The sequence below is a fragment of the Polypterus senegalus genome, chromosome 6, assembly GCF_016835505.1.
Source record: "Polypterus senegalus isolate Bchr_013 chromosome 6, ASM1683550v1, whole genome shotgun sequence".
Taxonomy (NCBI): domain Eukaryota; kingdom Metazoa; phylum Chordata; class Cladistia; order Polypteriformes; family Polypteridae; genus Polypterus; species Polypterus senegalus.
This window is the reverse complement of record NC_053159.1, coordinates 18304054-18325341: the sequence shown is the minus strand read 5'-3', so window position 1 is coordinate 18325341 and position 21288 is coordinate 18304054. Positions and strand designations below refer to the sequence as shown.

General features: G+C 37.4%; 1 protein-coding gene across 2 annotated transcripts in view; it reads right to left on the bottom strand.

Annotated features, from left to right (window-relative positions):
- padi2 (peptidyl arginine deiminase, type II) overlaps positions 1 to 12105 on the bottom strand; it is a 41539-nt gene extending 29434 nt beyond the window's left edge. Inside the window, exons 1-4 of one of the 2 annotated variants that reach the window (XM_039755454.1) lie at positions 11892 to 11957; positions 10519 to 10549; positions 6256 to 6418; positions 1375 to 1444 (exon numbers count right to left, since the gene is read on the bottom strand). In XM_039755454.1, the coding sequence (XP_039611388.1) occupies positions 1375 to 1444; positions 6256 to 6312 (127 nt within the window). In that variant the 5' untranslated portion in view covers positions 6313 to 6418; positions 10519 to 10549; positions 11892 to 11957. Of the gene's footprint in view, positions 1 to 1374; positions 1445 to 6255; positions 6419 to 10518; positions 10550 to 11891 lie in introns of both variants that reach the window. The other variant, XM_039755453.1, reaches the window with a different exon arrangement.
- Positions 12106 to 21288: the final 9183 nt, after the last annotated feature.

Below are 21288 nucleotides of genomic sequence, written 5' to 3'. Positions count from 1 at the left end.
GAAAGCCTGGCTGATGAGAAGGATACCTGAAAGACAGAAAGAGAAAAAAAAGACAGAATATTGGTCTGACAGTGGTGAGAACATATCTGCCAGGATTTTTACGAACAGAAGATGTTTGTTAAGAGAATCATTCCAAGAAAGTCTGTCTACAGATTCTTGAAACTATGAATGGCACTTTTTGTTACATACAACTTACAACATGACCAGTCTCTACCTCTCAAGTTTTAAAAATGAGAATACATTTGTACCAAGTGACAAAGTATGTTACAAAAAGTTCTCTTTACCTAACCTAACTACTTTCCAAATCAATGTAAACCTGCCAGTCCCTACTAGGCAAACTACACCTACACTTTAAACGTTACCTAGTTAAAGGATTTTCATTTATTTATTAATGTATTATTATTAATGTTGGTGCTCTAACAGGTTTTACGTCTTGCAGCAGAAAAAAAGCTAACAAATGAAAAGGCACCATTAATCACTTAATTAAAATAAATAAATACATTAAATAAATAAATAATATATCTTTAACTTGGCCATCTGATGTACTTTGAGAGGAGCCCTGCAGCTTACACGTAACATGAATACTGCATTCTGTTACCTGTTCTACTGTCTTGCATCTGTCATAACCTTGAGCAAAGAAAAAAGTGTTGGGTGGGGAAGATGGGAAATGTTCAATACTAATAATACATGGAGTACAGTTTCAGTCTCTGACAACAGAAATGTACCTTTGCATTTGTACCTTTGCACTTGCTCAGGCACCTCACTGCTGCTTATCTACATCTTCAGTTTTTGTATATGTAAAAGTGGATTACTGCACTGTGTGTTTTGACACCTTTCTATCATGGCCAGTATTAGATTTTTCAGCAATATGTGCTACTAGCCAATCCACTCGGCACACTACACTCCAGCCACTGTGTCTCTGCCGCTCTCGTTGTCAAGAGGGGTGGGGGTGGGGGTGGGGGTGGGGGTGGTGGTGATTGTGTGGGCTGAACGCACGCTGAGGGAATACGGTCTGATAAGCTGCTGTCTTTCTGCTACCAAGCTGTGTGTTCTGCTTGTCGCGCTGTGTGTCGATCATTTAAAAGTCTGTACAGTAGCTGTCCTTTTATCTCACTACCTTGTCTCACGTGATGTTAAAGTGTCTCTCACGGGATGTCAAATTGTCTTCCAAGAAGATCATGTATCATCTCCTTTCAAGATTTTTTTTTTTTTAATGAGAGAGAGAGAGAGAGAGAGAGAGAGACATTTTAAACAGCCATAAATTTCAGAGTCAGCAAGGTGCAGATTTGTTGCTCTACAGATACCAGGAGTCTCCTATTCAAGTGAAATCTAGTCAGCAATAATCTATTTGTTGCACAGCATGGTTAAACTTACCAATGGATGTTATGTGCAAAATAGCTTTCCCCAACTCTTCTTTACTAGTGCCAAAATAAGAAACAGAAACCTGTTGGCACAGGAAGAAAAGATAGTATAATTGCTCAGACTTACTATAACCTACCAATAATTACTACAACTGAATACTAATATGTTTACAGATATTTTTAAACATAATGTATGTAATTTTTTTATTTAATTAATCATTATAAGCTACTTGCAAAGTTAGTTATTAGGTGATTAAAAATACAGCATACCTCCCAACACCTTTCTTCTTGAATGAATTATAGTAGTATAGTAATAAATGTTGCTCATTGACTCACTATTAGTGTGCAACATCAGCCACCATCATATTCTTTTGACTCTAATGGTTCTCACCCAACATTCAGAAATAGCCCTATGATACCTGCGACTTTCATCTTCTTCACAATCACAATGCAGCATTTCTTGCCATGCAAATTTCTGTAATGCTCAGCCAAGTCAGAAAATACAAGGAAAAGTCCATCAATCCATCCATTATCCAACCCGCTATATCCTAACAAGGAAAAGTAACTAGCAAAATATCAAACATTTTTTTATTTAAAATAGCAAGTTTTTGGTTTTTGACTAATGTGTCAAGGCACTTTATCAGTACAAATCTAAAATACAACTGCAGACGTGTTTTTTGCAATTGGAGTACAGACAAATTAAGGGACTTGGCCACATTCAGATATAAACATACATACATACAGACAAAGTATTCACAGCGCATCACTTTTTCCACATTTTGTTATGTTACAGCGTTATTCCAAAATGGATTAAATTTAGAATTCTACACACAACACCCCATAATGACAACCTGAAAAAAGTTTTAGATTTTTGCAAAATAATTAAAATAAAAAAATTGAGAAAGCACATATACATAAGTATTCACAGCCTTTGCCATGAAGCTCAAAACCTGAGCTCAGGTGCATTCTGTTTCCCCTCATCATCCTTGAGATGTTTCTGCAGCTTAATTGGAGTCCACCTATGGTAAATTCAGTTGATGTGACATGATTTGGAAAGGCACACACCTGTCTAGAGAAGGTCCCACAGTTGACAGTTCATGTCAGAGCACAAACCAAGCATGAAGTCAAAGGAATTGTCTGTAGACCTCTGAGACAGGATTGTCTCTAGGCTCAAATCTGGGGAAGGTTACAGAAAAATTTCTGCTGCTTTGAAGGTCCCAATGAGCACAGTAGCCTCCATCATCCATAAGTGGAAGAAGTTCAAAACCACCAGGACTCTTCCTAGAGCTGGCAGGCCATCTAAACTGAGCGATTGGGGAAGAAGGGCCTTAGTCTGGGAGGTGACCAAGAACCTGATGGTCACTCTGTCAGAGCTCCAGAGGTCCTCTGTGGAGAGAGGAGAACCGTCCAGAAGGACAACCATCTCTGCAGCAATCCACCAATCAGGCCTTTATGGTACAGTGGCCAGACGGAAGCCACTCCTTAGTAAAAGGCATATGGCAGCCCGCCTGGAGTTTGCCAAAAGGCACCTGAAGGACTCTCAGACCATGAGAAACAAAATTCTCTGGTCTGATGAGACAAAGATTGATCTCTTTGGTGTGAATGCCAGGCATCACGTTTGGAGGAAACCAGGCACCACTCATCACCAGGCCAATACCATCCCTACAGTGAATCATGGTGGTGGCAGCATCATGCTGTGGGGATGTTTTTCAGCGGCAGAAACTGGGAGACTAGTCAGGATAATGGGAAAGATGACTGCAGCAATGTACAGAGACATCCTGGATGAAAACCTGCTCCAGAGCGCTCTTGATCTCAGACTGGGGCGACGATTCATCTTTCAGCAGGACAACGACCCTAAGCACACAGCCAAGATATCAAAGGAGTGGCTACAGGACAACTCTGTGAATGTCCTTGAGTAGCCCAGCCAGAGCCCAGACTTGAATCCGATTGAACATCGCTTGAGAGATCTTAAAATCGCTGTGCACCGACGCTTCCCATCCAACCTGATAGAGCTTGAGAGGTGCTGCAAAGAGGAATGGGCGAAACTGGCCAAGGATAGGTGTGCCAAGCTTGTGGCATCATATTCAAAAAGACTTGAGGCTGTAATTGCTGCCAAAGGTGCATCGACATAGTATTGAGCAAAGGCTGTAAATACTTATGTACATGTGATTTCTCAGTTTTTTTGTTTTTAATAAATTTTCAAAAACCTCAAGTAAACTTTTTCATGTTGTCATTATGGGGTGTTGTGTGTAGAATTCTGAGGAATATATATATATATATATATATATATATATATATACACACACACACACACATATACACAGTATATATAAAATCTTGGGTTGAGATGTGATCTTCTCAGAAGACACTTTGACATCCTGCGAGACAAGACAGTGAGACAAAAGGACAGCTGCTGTACAGGCTTTTAAATGATCAATGTGCAGAGCAACAAGCCAGCAGCTGATCCATCTACATCTCCTTAGCGCGCGTTCAGCCCACCCCGTTTACAACGCGAGGGGCAGAGACACGAAGATAGCTCGGACACTGACAGACACCGAGACAGCCAGATATCCTAAAAGCACACTTTTATTCTTCTTTTCTTCACACACACACACACACACACAACACCAACCACCACAATACTCTCAGTCCTTAGCTTTGTTTCTTCTGCCACCTATGCTGCACTCCTCGCAAGCTCTGTCCTCTTCCATCTGACTCGTCTGCAAAATATTTGTCTCACGGAATCCTTGGTACATCTTTTAAGACAGTGTAGGAAATCTACACTGGCTCTATTGCTATAGAAGCATTCATTCTACCATAGTTTATTCCAATTTCATGGCTTACAGCTTCCTAGCTTAATAAATATAAAAATAAACTTGTCTTTTGCTATTGCATACTACTGGATTCACTTCTAAGTAAGATTTTTTTAGAAGAGAAAGATGTTTGGAAGTAAAGTAGATATTTTAGTTAAGAAAGACAGACATTGAGGGAAGGCATTTAATCATGGAGCTTTGGAGTGGCAATATGTTGACTGCCAATTTGTACATGCAAGTAAAAATTTCACTGTACTCTGTGCACATGACAATAAGGGCCCTATAAAATGTCTCGTAAATGAGGGCTAACATATACTGTATACACCCAATTGACTGTTTGAAAATATGGACAGACTGATATTACAGCACTATTGGTTATTCTAGAAATTATGAACTATTGCAATTTCTTCTAGCAAATGCTGGTTAATGACAGACAAATATTATAAAAAAAATTACTATGTCTCCAAGCTTGCATTTGACAAATTTAGGAATCTATGGAATCAATACCCAATAAAGAAATTCTTTAATATTGCAACACAAATAGCTTGAGCTCTGGGATTAAGAAGCTTCTCTGTGTAACAGTCACTGTTTTGCTGGCACTATAGTGTTACTATAGCTACAAGATGTCCCTGTTGAAACGATATACACAGAGTATGGCTTCATCCATTTGTGATGGTTGCCAGAGTCTTAATAGCATAAAACAAATATTAATTAATTTATGCTGCACCACAAGCATACACAGCAATGTGTTTAAAAAAAACCAAAAAAAAAAACTTTGGTCTGTCCTGTCTAATTCTTTGCAAAAATTATGGATTAAGGTCTATGTTAGACCATTTCACGCAATCCTATTTTTATAGAAAATGTATTCCAAGTAAGCAAATAAGCCGAACTTTTGATTTATTTATTCAAAGAAATGTATGTAGTATCCAGTTTTTTTCTGTGAAAGAACAACTGACCCACTGGATTCATCATCTAGGTTTCCTTTAGAAGTAATACCTGTGGACAGATATTTCCTGCAGTTATTGGTCAGTCTTCAAACAGTACTAAAGAAGTTTTTTGACCCAGCTCCCTTGTGACATTGCCTCAGTTTAATAAAATTTGTGAGTATAATACTCCAATGAGGCCAAAGTCTAAATTCTGACTACAGTAAACTATTTCAGAACTATAAATTTGTTTTGATGTTAAATGGGTTTTATATTTCAGACCTTTCATTTGCTGCAGCAATCGTGATGTTATGAATACTCACTTTGGACCATATGTGGGGCTTGCAGACCTCTAGATGAAGTTGTAGAGTTCAACTTCAAGGAAAGATAACACTTGAGAATACTTACTGCTATCCCAAAATATGTCCATGTGGCGCCCTATAAGTTTTGAAGATTGTTCAGTTTTTAAAAGAGTTGTACTTGTCTGTTTAAGAGGCTTTTATGTAAAAAAACTTCCCTATGACAGCAAGCACCAACATTAGTAAGGTTCATTTGCAATTGATTGAACAGTTTTTTGAAAACACAAGTCTGAGCAATTTTGATTTATAAGTTTTGAATGCTAACCACCGGATACTATACCTGTTTACTATCACACAAAAACAATTATGTGTCTGACACATGTTAATATATTCTTGGGGGGAAAAAACAGCACTGGGAAATAGGCTTACTTAAGAGGACCCCATACCCATACATTCACTTAGACAGTAGATTGTGACCAGTAGAGAACACACCGACACAAGAGCATCATCAACTGTCTAAACTGAATTAATGTTTAAGGGCAATATGCATTACCCCTGTACAAAGCAGCATACACAAGCAAGTCTGTACAACTTCAAGAATCTAACCCCCCCCAGCCAAAATGCCACAAGCACTTAACCAATTCTAACATAATTGAGAATTACACTTTGCTAACCACTGTGCATTTTTGCCCAATACATATATTTAAAGAACATCTAGTATTAAAAAGCTAAATTTCCTCTGTAATTCACGTTACTGTCTAAATCCTGATAAAGTCATTCCAAGAGGTATGGGTTAGTTGTTTGTGCAACAGACATCAAAATAAATAAATTAAAAGGAGCAAGACAAGAGTAAGATCACCTTTGCATCACTGGCCTCCTTGCTTGGTGCACCCACACTCACAAGCATGCTGGTCATTTTTGCTAATGGCCACTCGCCTGGACCTGTGACACCAGGAGAAATTCTGCAGTCCAACACATCTGTCCATTGGGCTTTGAAAAACTTAGTACCATGAGGAGCACACCTTAAAAGCAAACAGGATGAACTTAATGAGAAGTGGGGAAATATTGTATTGTTCAAAAAGAACACACCTATGTCACCTCTGACATATATGAATATTTTATATTAATGGTAATTATAAGCATAACTGAGGAGCAAAGGTCAAAAATGAAGCAAACCAATAGACAAAGGATTACACGGTGATGGTTGAGAGAAAAAAAAAAACACTTGGTCAGGTTGTTTGAAAAAGCATTCTGAAGAGGATCAAAATGTTATTTATTAGTGAGTTAGATACAACATAGTTTACTTTTCATCACTTTTAAGAATATATCTAAAATTCCTGAAACTTTGATTTAACATGTCATTGTGGTTTATGAGGCACGCCTAACTCTGTAATTGTCACAATGGTGACTAATAAAAAAAAAAATAAGCACTACCCCTTTTTTACTTGTTTTACTTGCAGCAAAACAGGAAAGGCCTACAAAGCTGTAAACTGTGCTAAAGACAACACTAAAAGATAATGAATACCATTAGCTGCTTGGCCTGTATAAGCTCTATATCGATCTATATATTTTTTTAATACTAACATCTGGCAACTCGGCTGCTCTCCTTTTGACAAGAACAGGGTTAGAATAAGATGACATCTTTCCAAATGTTGCCAGGCAAAAGACACCCAGAAGAACAGTCAATTATACATTCTAAACCTAAAATAACCTTCTGGCAAGTCTGATGGGAATACTCAAGCATCTATGACATTCAAAGTAGTAGGCTCCAAAAATCCCCAGAATATGAACTATTGGCTGCTTGGGGGGTGAGAGCACATCCTTGTCAGGTGTTGGCATGGCCTCCATTCCAGAAGCTCTTTTCACATGCTTTTTGAAAGTTCCTTGTCAATGTGTTTCTTTTAACTGGCAGGTCCAATTACAGAGCAATAATGAAAATGTGCCTTAAAGTACATATAAAAAAATTAGCAGTTCCATAGTTCAATGCTTGAACGTGCTTCTTCTTTGAAAACGATTCTCCATGCGTCTTCTGTTTATTGTTCTTGACTCTATTGCTTAGTTTTTTAATTAAATATTTCAATCAAGTGTTTCAATCTCCTGTCTGTTTTTGACTACTGAAATTACAAACTGAAATATTTTTATTTTTACATTGCTCCTTATTGTTCCACTTGTGAATTTCCCCTTGGGATTAATAAAGTATCTATCACTTTACATGTGTCCTTAAACTGTTTGTATTCCCATTTTAGCTTGCTCTGACAGACAAAAGTGACAGAGCAGCTTTCTACTTTGTTCTCTTCACAATGGCACGAAAGCCAACATCTGGAAGTCACTGTGTGAGTGAAAGGCATGGTCAGTCGGTGCATGACACACAGTCCTTTCTTAACAAAGGGAAGCATACAGACAAATTGTGTATGCTTCCCAGCTCCCATAAGGCTCTGATTTAAGAAGTAAATTCTAGCACTATACTGCTACAATGTAGAGCATCCATTAGTTGGACCCTTCAAGAACTCAAAAAGCTACAAAACAAAGGGCAAACAGCCTCAAAAGACACGTCACGATAGACAGACAACATATTTCTTCAGGCTTACAGCAAAGTACCTTGGGTCAGGTCAAGACTGCTCAGAGTTCAGTCATGGAAACTGGATCCAAGACAACAAATACAATCCACAGAATGCCTAGCATCACATAGAAAGCTGGAGTACTTCGAAATATTTTATCTCGGCCAAGATAAACTTAAACTCTTAATAGCTAGCAAACAGATAAATGCATGATCAACTATTTCTATGCATGAAGTATCACAGATAACTGCATAACTAGAAAGCAATTACCTACTATCCCACTCAGAGATTTATATTAAATTTGAGACTAAAGTCACACAATAGCTGTGGACTAAGAAGGCAGCCAATCTTCCTCACCCTGAGCCATTAGAAATTTGTACTCGACTGTTCCTTTGAAAAAGTAAAACATCCTCAAAATTTCACCTTTGCTATAATTTATTTTGCCTTTTATTCAGACTTGCATAAAGTATGACCATTCAAGTAGTTTACATAATCCTTATTTTTCAATATACTGCATTATTCTATTATTTAAGCTAAATGTGTCACAGTTGCTTTAAGTATATAAAAAGACAAGGACAATTCATAGAAAGAAAAAAAAAAAAAACACCTTACTTTTAATCTCCCTGTATTTATTGCCTTACAAATGTGAAACTATTCTTTTCTTATACAACTGAAATGTTAAGTTAGACTATAACAAGCACTTGAAGGTAAAATCTGAGTAACAGGATATAAATGAGATTGTAAAGTATCCAGCTACACTTTCACAAAACACAAAGATATTAAAGTCTGAGATCTGAGAAGTTCAGTATAAAGTAGCACACAATTACATAGTTACTCAAATTATATGGTTTATAATAAACACATACAAAGAATAACAACAAACACAAACACATAAAAGAACGTGTCAATTCTAAGCTTCTTATCACCTAGAAAATGTATCTTGAGCGGAAGTCTACAGAATGGTGACAGCAGCTTCACCAAAAAGACCACTTTCCTCCAAAGTCATTATTTATTTTAAGTGGCACTTGTCAAACATACCATAATACAAGAAAATATCAATCTCATTTAGTACTATGCAGGTGTGTGAGCTCAAAAAAATAAAATCTTCAGGAGGCTGAAAGGCAAAGTGAGGGGGGCTTTGAATCAGCTTCAAACAGTGTCCCCTTAGGATTCAATTCCTTTTTTCTAAGCACTCACTCAGGAATCTGCCAAGCCCTTCTTAAGATTAAACTCACATTTTTACCCATTCCTGACTAAAGAACTTCTTGAAGAGAGGGAGGACATACCTTGAAATAATAAAATGAATGGATTGCTGAAGGCAGCTTTATAATTGAAAACACTTCAAATTATTTAGAAGAATGGGGTGACTCCTGATTCCCCTGAAGGGCAATTTTCCATTTTTTCATTTATATCCTGGAAACTCAATACAGTGAAATCCTATACAATTATATTATATACATACAAACAAGCATATCTGGAGATAGCTGTCATCTTACAGCTTATAAAAGAACAGGCTTTGTACTTTCTAGTAATGGTAAGACAATTTGAGTGGTACAGCATAACTTCTTCTTTCTGGTAATTCATATTTCTTCCCTATCCATTATATAACATTTCTTGCAGAGAGGCAGCTTTGCATCTCAAATCTTATCAAATATTTTTGATCCTATGAAAAGGCCATGAAATTCATCCAAACCAGTTGGTTTATTCTTATTAATTTAGCATTTACAAAAGACTACTTAAATTAAATGCAATAGATCCCTAAGACGCCAGCTCAATCAACAACCTGAGAGAGAGACATTTGATATTTTTTATTTCTTCATGACTTGCTACAAATTATCCTTGAAGACCAGTCTTCTGTCAGCTGATGACTGGTAAATCTACAAATTGTTCACACATAAAAAGAATATTACTTTTAAAGCAACTCCAAAATTATTGAAAAAAGTAAATACCATTACAAAACTTTTCTACATATCTGTGCAATTGTTTAAATAACTCTATCTTTTAAGTATTTTTAAATTACTTAATTATTACATCATAGTAAATTAATGGGCTGAATATTCAACATCTTGCTCTAGAGTCCAAAGCCTTAGCCACAAGTAGGCAACACTGCTTAAATATGCATTAATCCTTAAACACAAATATTCTGCTCAAATGAGCTATGATCTTTTGATTTAATTTTATTTCAAATAAACCAAAATAAAAAGGGTTAGGAAAGGACTACATCTAGCAGGAACCAGCGCTGCGAAGGGCACTACTCCATTGCTGGGCATCTTCATGCATCTGTAATCATTTAATCTCAGACACACATCTTTGGGGTGTTGTGAACAATATTTAGAAAACAATATAACGGAATTAAAATGGTGTTTACCACCATTGAAAACATTTTGTGACACTAGAACCACCAAGTGTCCTGAAGCTAAATTGTATGAGCATAACAGAAAAAACATCTGTTGGAAAGCCAAATTATTAAAAGGCAGCATGTCACCTTGAGTCAATGTGTGAAAATGAAAACCAGCAGCCAGAAAGGATCAGCATTATTAGATTTGAGAAATGCTGCTACTCACAAGCAATATTCTGTGAAACATTCAGCTCCACCTGTATTGTATGGAAGCACAAAATATTACACCATTTAATAATGTTGTCTCAGTAAATGAATGGATACACAAAATTTCTAGTGTTTGTTTATTTTACTGTAATGGACTGGCTGCAGAGCCAGTTTCTGCCTTGAGCCCAGTGCTTTAGCAAAAGACTTCCCAAAACCCAAAAATAGATTAGGCAAATTGGAGAACGTTATTTACACTTTGCATATTTGGCTGACGCCTTTACCCAACACTTTAGGTATGACTGTTTACATTTCTTTTGTTTTTCCAATTGGGGCATTGGCAGATGAAGTGACTTGCTCTTGGACGTACAATGTTACCAATGAGATTTGAACCCACAACTTCATGGGTTGAAGTTCAAAACCATAACCACCTGTATATTATGCAAGCACAGCTATAAAGAGTAATTTAGAAAACAAAATTAAAATACAACATAACTGACTGTTCTTGTAAGAACTGTTTAACTGGCCTTAACGATTCTTGCCTTAATCTAACAATTATATCAAAAACTGCCATTATAAAGTGTTAATTATTAATTGTATGACCGTGAACTTCTACAACAGCAACAAAAAAGTTGCCTTAAGGCGACTGTAATTCATTTGCTGTAGCGCTCACATTACAGCTCTTTTATGTTTATATATGATGCAAAGGTCTGATGTTCCTCAAGCACCTAATAATAACGTCAACCGTGCTTTGTCTTTTAGAAGAACGTTGCAAAACCACTACCAACAAGCTCACACATAACACTTATATACAATACGCATGCGTGACTTGTGGACGACGTATGAATAATCCTAGAAGGCATATTATCTTTTATAAATGGTGTTGCTAAAAAAGAACAGAGTAATACAAAAAACGTTAAGATTGTGTTTTGAAAAATGTTCCACGATGTCTCACTTGATCACCGTCATTACCGTACTAGCACAAATCACAACGTTATCAATATTATAAAGCATCATTATGCGAAAGAGAGATTACTAACATGAATACAAAACATATTGAGCCGCACATTTGAAGCTAGCACTAACAAAAAATTATGAGAGGAAATGAAAGCACCCCTATACACATATACTTAACATCTTGTTTGCATACTGGTTTGCAATGCTATATACTTGCTTTTGGCAAATGCTAACACTTTCAAGAAGATCATGCATGTTGACGGTCTGACAAGCAAGCAAACACAAACAACAAAATGCATCCCACAGTATAACTTAAAGAATGATAATATATTCATCTTCTAGGAAAACCATTGAGAAATGATCGGAACAGATGTAAATATCAACTGCTTATTTTTCTTTTTTAGCGATGCCCTCCGCCTCCTCACTCTGCCAGCTCACCTGCTCAGGTCGACCCGCAGCTGAGTACCCAGGACATGCAAGACTTGAGAGGCTTGGCCACACTGAAGGCGAACCGTACGCTGTGGAAACATTTTGGACGTCCGCTTTTCGCCAATAAACTTTTTGAGTCCCTTTAAACGATTTACAACCGGAGCAAATTCTGCTTTCTAGACTGCTTTTGTGATTTCGAACGTTTAAAGCAGTTCGCAGGTGGACTCCGCCTTACTTTGCCGACAGCCATTGGACGAACGCTCACGTAGAGCTGCCTCTCAGCGGGCCCGCCCTTTCAGCAACACGCCCACTCGCCGTCCCGCCCAATTTAGCCCTGCAGCACTCTTATTGTTTTCTTATTAAAGTATCCAACTGTAACACTTTGTAATTCCAGTTTTTAATCTGGCTTGACCTACTTAAAATCTTTCGAAAGCTTGTGAATCTCTTTTAGGCTTTGGCTACGCCAATCGGAAAGCTAAATAAGGCTATGCCGATCATACAATACGTGGCAATAACAAGCCTTTAGTCATCTCTGTCTGGACGGGTGCTCAAATGATCGAATACACAATCGAAACTCATCTTGAGTGAGCGTCATTACAGCGAAGGATCATTTAACGAAAACATCTGATACTGCTGATCCGTGTACAGGTGAGCAGACGGAGATGCACGGCAATTATTTTTCTGAAATATTTAAACAACCCTATTTTTGAATTTTAGCAGATGATACTGTGTATCTCATACCATTTTGGGATGTGGCGCCCAGTGCACATGCACATTGCATCAGTGCAAATGTCACAAGAAACCTTGGACTAGCAAGACTGTCTTGTTGTATTTTAATTTTGAACAATCGGGGGAAACTATACTATTATTATTATTAGATCTCAGGTTGGTTAACAGGCAGGAGACACATCATACAGATAAGAAGGCAATGCTCCACATGAAGTGAGTTCATCAGTGGTGTCAATCAGGGGACTGCCCTTGTACTGTTACTTTTTCTGATTTATATCAATGAAATTGATTAGCAGTTACTAAACGTGTAATTTGCAGATAACACTAAAATTAGAGGAATGGCAGACAATAAGGAGGCGGCAAAAATAATTTAAAAAAATCAAAAACACATACTTTAGAACTTGGTGAGCACTTGCAAAATACAGTTTAATGTAGAAAATTAAAAGGGCTACATGTGGACGAAAGGAATGTCAGCTGTAAATACAAGATGGAAGCAACCACTGAAAAAGATTTACTCGCTTATGAAGACATGTTTTCATCATCTGAGCAATGTGCAGAAGCAATGAAAACGGCAAATAAAATATTATGTGCCAAAAACTACTGAATATAAATCAAGGGATATTATGCTTAGTCTATATAATATATTATGTATTACATATTATGCCTAGACTATACAATGTCAAACTGCAGGTGGAGTATTGTGTGCAGCTCTAGGCAGTATGCTATAAAAAAGACTTTGCTGCACTTGAAGCTGTGCAGAGAAGAGCACCTAAAAGCACCCTGGGAATTCAGGACATGTTCTGTTCTGACAGACTCAGAAAATTAAACCTGTTTAGTTTTAACCAGAGGAGACTACATAGAGCCCAATCCAGGAAATTAAAAATCCTCAAAGGCATTGATAACATAGATCAAGAAGAATTCTTTCAATTTCTGGTGGGTCATGTATTCAAGGACACCAGTGTAAATTATGGGGAAGTGCATTTAGGAATGAAGCCAAGAAGCACATCTTCATGTGGGAATCTAGAACAAACTAAAAAAGACATGTTGAAGCATTTCAACCTTCCTGTATGAGATACTGGGCCAGCTTAGCTATTAGCTAAACAAACAAGAATGGTCTCCTCTCGTTTGTCAAATTTCTTATGTTCTTCTTCTCATTATTCCATTACATGATTGTGTTGAGCTTGAAAACTGGAAAATCAGCAGTGAAATGAGAAGCACACATATGCATTTCATTCACGCAAACCTGGTCAGTTAATAGTAACCTGATATACATGTTTTTGGAATGCAGATGGAAACAGGAATAAAGACAGAGGAGCTTGAAGAGAGAAGTAAAAGTACATAAAGACACAAAGAACCTGTTGGAAATGACAGCCATCTCAACAGCACTCTGGTGTTTATGGTAGAGTGGCTAGACAGAAGCCGCTCATTCCAAACTGTATTTAAAGGACTCTGAGAGAATGTGGAAAAAGACAAAAATTGAACTGTTTGGCAGAACTCCAAACACTATGACTGGCATAGACCTGGCATTTCTTATCACTTACCTATTACCAACCTTATGGTGAAGCATGGTGGTGGCAGCTATTGCTTTGGGAATGCTTCTCAGTGGCAGGGACAGGGAGACTGGTCAGAATTTAGGGAATAAATACAGCCTAATACAGAGAGGTTCTTGAAGAAATTTTGCTCCAGAGTGCATGTAACCTTAGACTGGGGTGACAGTTCACCTTTCAGCATGACAATGACCTGAAGACAACAGAACAGCCATATGCCTAACCCAGCAGTACTAGGTCTAATTCAAGATCCAACTATGGAAATTGTGCCGTTCCATGATACAGGAACACTTATGCACAAATACAGACCTGCACTCACATATGCATTTCCCATTGCAAATTACCTCTCAGGCTCACTACAACCTGACATGGTGGACACATATTCAGCATGGCTGAACAAATTCAGTTGGAGGTGCTCATCTTGGTAGCACTACAGACTGGGAGAAGCTGACAGGAATTCTAGCTTGAAAAAAAATATTGTGATTTTAGTGGTATTAATAAACAAGTCTGTTATCCAAAATGAGTGAGCAAAACAAAGCATATAGTCATTCAAAAATAAGAGAACTATGATGAGTTGGCTTCTTGTCGAGAATTTGTTCCTGCCTTGTGCCCTATGCTAGCTGGGACAGCCTGCAGCCGCTCCAATGTTTCTGGTCTGGATTAAGCAGGTTAGAAAATTGAATGGCATGACAAAGAAAATAAGACATTTAGCTACAAATTTAAAAAAAATACAGAAATACAAACAGCATAGAAAAAACAGGCAGAATGCCATAAACTGTAGATCATTCTGAAATCCAGATCCAAATTGCCAAAGCAGAAGTGAAAAAGAATAAAAAAAAAAGCATCAGAAGCTAAAGCTCTAAATGATGGCTGTCTCTCAGGTAACCTAAAGCAAACCTCAAGCTTTGCCACAATCTGACGTCCTTCTTTTCATTTCTCTTACCCTCTCAAGATGTGACTGCTACATAATAAAGTGTTGCATAGCAACATATATAGATGGAAGGGATTGGGGCAAACTGCAGGCAAAGGGTAGGGCTAATGACAAAGCCCCCAGATAATTCTAGATTTAAGGGAAGAGCTAGTGGCAGAGCTGTAGCCAATCCTAGACTTAAAGGAGAAGACAGAGACAGAATCCAGCTCATTATGGGCAGCAGCGAAGTCTGGCTAATGTTCGGTTTCTAGCTGTAATCTGTATATTTTAAAAATTCCCAGCATACCCTGCAGGCAGGTACATGGGAGCAGCGACATAGGCCCTCTGTCATGTTGGGGGAGTATGCATTCTAAAATGGCTATCTCTCCCAACAATTCTATTATGTTAGACTCCCTTCCAGGCAAGGGGTTACCTTAAATCGTGGTTAGGAGGCTAGACAATCCCACATGGCATTTACAACTTTCTAAACTGCAAACATTATTTAATAAGTTGTGCCTTTACAATCATAATAATAGTTACTTCAACTTACTATTGTAAGTAATTTGAGCTCCATTTCATTAAATCACTGATTAAAAATAAAAATTATGTTGTGGTAGCTTAATCCAGTTAGTTGAGAAATGTATTTTCTCTTCATGTTACAATTTAACTTAAAAATCCTAACAAATTATGTGGTTAAACTAAGTACATGATACTGTACATAAAGGGGCAGCATAGTAGCATGTTGGTAGCACTGCACCCTCACAATAAGGAGACCAGGGTAATCATTCCCTGCCATGTCCTTGTGCGTTTTGTCCTACAGTCCATAAACATGCAGGTTAGGTGAACTGGCGTTGTTAAATTGGCCCTGGTGTGTGCATGTGAGAGTATTTGTGTTTGTGTTCACCCTGTGATTGGCTGGAGCCTGCCCAGTGGTTGCTTTTGCCACATCTGTTGCTTGCTGTGATAGACTCCAGCTGCCCAATGACTCTACCCTAGGTAAGTGAGTTTAGAAAATGGATGGATGGTAACCTAAAACACCTTTACATATTTTTTTGTATAGCTAACTTTGAAACCATTTTTTACTGCTAATTATTAAGTACATGGTAACTATAAATACTTTTTAATGTGAAGGAAAAGCTAATTCACCTTACTGATTCACATGCATTGAACCTACTTAATTTTAACAGAAGTTAACATAACTCAAAAAGCTAGTTGCAAACTAATGTTTTACATTTTTTTTACCTAAAACATTTGTTTTTAGAGTGTACATGTCCTGCTCTGTGTAATTACATACATACAGTAAAATATTAGTTTGTTGGGAAAGTTCATGATGAAGAGATGCCTGAAGCTCTTTTGGTACCTTAATAAAGACAAGGAAGGGAAATCAGTCCACTCGCTCCTTCTGGCTATCTAGAATAGAAAAGTCTGTGAGAATGCTTTGGATGTACATGTGGCAGTTCTTGATCTTGTCTCTTCTAAACATAAGGGAATTCTTTATAAAACATTTTTCCCATAAATTCCACAAAATATTACAAAGTTGTGATTTCCGCCAAAAAGCAGAGGACAAACTTACAACTTTACCACATGTAACAATAATAAACATAATTTTTAAACTGTGAAATTAAGTACATAGCTTAGAAGTGTAAAATGTACAGAAACATTGATGTTAAAGTTTGTATCCCAGAGAGGTTATACTAACATTGTCTTTCTTAGAAACTTCAGGAAGGATCTCGAAGGCCCAGGCTTTTGAATACTACTGAAAGTTTACAGTATAGATTGAAAATGTATGGTTTTACCCGGGTTCCCTTCCTGGCTGCTCCCTGTGTGGAATTTCCATGTTCTCCCCATGTGGGTACATGTGTGCTGGCTCTGCAATGGACTGGAATTGATCCTGCCTTGAGCCCTATGTTTGCTGGATCAGGGTCCAGCTTTACTGCAACACTAACCTGGATAAGTGGATCAAAAACATGGATGGATAGATAGATAACATTTTCTATAGTATCTTTTTTACTATTAATCATAGCATGCTCATTTTTTTCACATGTGTAGCAATCATGCTGGTGGCTTATGCTAATTATTTCCCGAAACACTGGAGTTTCAATAAATGCCACGGCTTTCTCCATTGTATTTAATTTTTGCAACAATACCCTCATATTTTGTGTTAATTCAAGTCAGTTTTTTTTTTTTTTTAAATTAAAATGCAGTGATTTTTGTTAATGTTTTCCTCTAAAATATGGTAAGTCCCTTTGTTTGGTGTGAACTCTTAAAAAGAATGCTAACTAGTTAAAGCTATTGACTAACAGACACATAATTTTTAGATACTGTAACTTGAGCTTTAGTATTCTTCCCGGGAATCATGTTTCTTGTTGCAACAAAAGAGAGAAAGGAAAATAAACTTGTTTTTATTAAAAAAGGTAGATGAATCATAGGCTGTTTTCTGTTTAGTTTTTAAAACCTGTTAATGCGAAAGTTGTTTATAGGATGCTTGATCTCATGACTGGACTGGGACTTGCTAAATATGGGTGTGTCTCCGCACACATAACTGGATGAAGTCTTTCCTCTTTAATGGTGAATGGCGCTCTCCTACTGTGTATGACCTTCAGAATCCAACAGAGTTTTATGCTGTTCAGTATCTAGGTTGTATCCAATGTTTGCCTTATCAGCCATTGTAGCCTAATGTTCCTCTTACTCTAATGATATCCAGCTCCATAAACAAACTGGAAGCAAACAAGCTGCAGGTAACAAGTAAGAACTACATTTTGTGGAATGCATAGTATTAATCAAAAACCTTGACTCCTTGAGTTTAAAATATTGCACCCTCTCCCATCATCCACAGTGATGGAGCCTTAGCGTTGTGTTTAGCAGTAACTCAAAGCGACATGTCTCAGCTGTTCTTAAGACATCTTTCTTCTCCTTGTTACATTGTATCGCCAGAGTTAACCCCTAAATTTTAGTTTCTGGTGCAGAATTATTTTATTACACTTTCAACCCCCTATCTTTTATGTGTATGTGTAAATGAAATGGGTATTGTTTATAGCATTTGTAAAAAGGAGAACCAAAAGAGAATGTGTATATTTGGGGGCCAGCTAGTTACCCAGGATTATGAAGACAAATATAAGAAAAAAAAGGTTCAATTAAAAATCGCAGATGTCTCACATCAAGTGCAGCCTGCGCTTACCAGTGCTAAGTGTCATCAGTAAATACTGTTGGTTTGTTCTTCAGGGCTCTGTACCCTCCAGAAATTGGTACAATTATTCAAATGTTCAGCTTTAGTGACAACCACAGTCCTGGAATATTTTTGAGTACATAGTAAAAGTGAAAAGGAGAAGAAGGGGAATGTATGGAATCATAACATTTGTTTGGTACAGTAAATGCTTTGAATAAATAAAGTAAGCGGATAAAAAGGAGGCACCTACCACAACTGCTACAATCCAGTAGTCCCAAAGCACTTAATCACCAAAACGTATTTGCAAGTATGCCTACTAGAGGGGGAAGTCATGTTAAAAACCCCAGCTGGACAAATGAAGGCCTTGTAAAATCTTTATAAAGTAAAAGATTTATTCTTCAGAAAACATGCTGTTCCATGCCAATGAAGTTCAGTAGAGCACAAAGACGCAAAATGGAATTGCTTAAAAACAACAAGGCGATTCCATGTAAACAAAGTCTCAAAACAAGCATCCAAAGAGTAGTTAAAAGATGGGGCAAACAAGTCAAAAATCCAATAGTTTACAATAAGCACATTAGAAACTCAAAAAACTCACCAAAACTCCCAAGTGCATTCCAACTGAACTGTCTGGAATTGTGGGGTTCCCTCTGGATTAGTAGGGCGGAGGGTAGTTCCTGGTGGTGATTGGCAGGTGACCCCACCTCTTAGGGGACCACCTACAAAACACATAAAACATAACACAGACTTAGTTTCAGATATATAAAATATAAAGAACACTGTAAACCATAAACAAAAGAAAGAGAAACACATACAAATAAATGAAATTTGTAAAACAAAGGCACAAAGTAAATATTTGAATCACCAGCCAGGGAAGCCAGATCCCTAGCTGAGATATAAAAACGCCCTGCTGGTGTACTCTTCTTTGTCTTTATGGGTTTGACATTTGACTAGTGTCTTGTTGGAAGTCATCAAGCCATTCAGCATTTTGACCTTCTCTCTGAAGCCTACCATCTATACATAGGTGAATAGCAAAAAGCCCTCTCTGACAGAGAATTAACTTGTCTGTGTTACTGTTGTACCAGAGACTCTTGTTCTGATTAATAATCTTAATTATATACTCTCTGCTTGCATGTTCCAAGTTAAACTACATTAAAAGAAAAGCTAACTAATACTTGTCCTTAATATTTAAGTGTTTGTCCTCCACTACTTGTTCTAAGATGTGTGCTTGTTTTTGAGCTAGAATTATACGATAAGATAAGAGAACCTATTTTTCAGGAAGCAGGTGACTACTGCAGAAAAAAAAGTGAAAAAGCTTTAGTTTGAAGAAAAGAGTTTGAGAGAGTGACAGCCAAAACGTTAATTGAATGTTTACTGAGCGTTGCACAATGAGCCTTTGGCAAAGTGAAAAAGCAAGAAGTGAGAAAAGGCAGACTGTGGTTTAGGTATAGTAATAAAATGAAACCCTCACGGCGTCTCTTCACACCCAGCATGATAACAAGGAACCCAGACACATACAAATTATAGATTTGTTTCCCTAAACACTAAAGAAAAATAACTGAGAATGAAAAGGAATGAATATGCTATATATTTAGTCATCTTAAACCGAGAAACAGCTACTTCAGTTATCTTTAAAACATTTATTTTAATTTTATAAGGACATGAATGTTTTAGAATTTATACCTTATTCTAATGGTGTTGAGAACTTTAATCCCTCTTGAAATATTTTTTGCTTATCTATCCATCCATTTTCTGCTGTCAATTTTCCAGTGCAGTTTCTAGAGTGGTCTTAATTGAAACTGCCTTAAGTTTATACCAGCCTTAGATGGCCCAATGAAAATCAAACGCATAAGAAACAGACAAGCCGTGACCCTTTAGTTAGGATATAGCGGGCTGGATAATGGATGGATGGATAAGAAACAATGTCAGGGTCAGACCTTTTTTTCTCCTCTTCTCAACTGCTACAGAAATACTTTGTCAAACCTTCATCACCTCAGTGGATTATTGCAGTTCTCTTTTTAATGAGCTTTTGCTTAAAGCATCAACTGACTGCAACAACCTTAAAATATCTCTTCTAGAAATTTGGCACTGACCAACCAAAACAAGCACATCTTTCCTCATTGGACTAACCCCCCACACTGACTACTCTTGGATAATTTCCAAAACTCTCCTGCTGATTTATAAAGCTGTTAATTTCGAAATCCCAGATGACCTGTAACTGTTAGTTGTATTTTAGCAACACAACAGAACAATAAGACCCTCTGACACTGGGATTTTCAAAATTCCAAAGACTCGTTTTTCAGTTCTTATGCAGCTCCTTCAATCTGGAATTTAATCCCAAAATTTGTTCATGATGCGGCAGCGGTGGTCTCTTTCAAACGCCACTTAAAGACTCATCTCTTCTCTCTTACGTTTCAGTCGTTTAAATGTAACAGTAAACTGTATTTCATTCATCTATAACAATTATATTAACCCTCATTTTACAATGCAATCTCGAGGTTGTTCCTCTACAGTCGTTCCTTTCTATTTAAAACATAACGCAGCATGTTATTAACAGCTCTAGTATATATTATTATTTTGAAATGTAAGCTTGTTGGCTTTGTCATGTAACTTGTGATGATCAATTCTATGACTGGCGCAATAATAGCTACGATTGTTTTTAAACTGATTCCGAAATGTGTTTTACTCGGGCTGACAGCGACCTCTAACGTCTAAAATGCGCAGCTCCTTTCTCACAGTTTGACTACAACTGAGCTACATTAGCAAAAGCCTTCCTTTTATTTCAGTGTTTAGCTCCAGCGTTGGTCCACGTCAAGGACAGGGCAGAGGGTAGAGCTGATTTTTTTTTTAGGTGTTCCTTTCAGGTGGGTAGAAACATTCTTTACATGTTCTATTCTTCAGCATTGTCAAGTAACGATTTTCTACACTGAGTTGTTCTTAGCCAGTAACATCACTTCAAGGGAGGCCCACGGAATCAACAAGCTGATTAAGAAGGCAGGCTCGGTTATCGGATGCACTCGACCCTCTGGAGATAGTAGCGAATGAGAGAATGAAGAT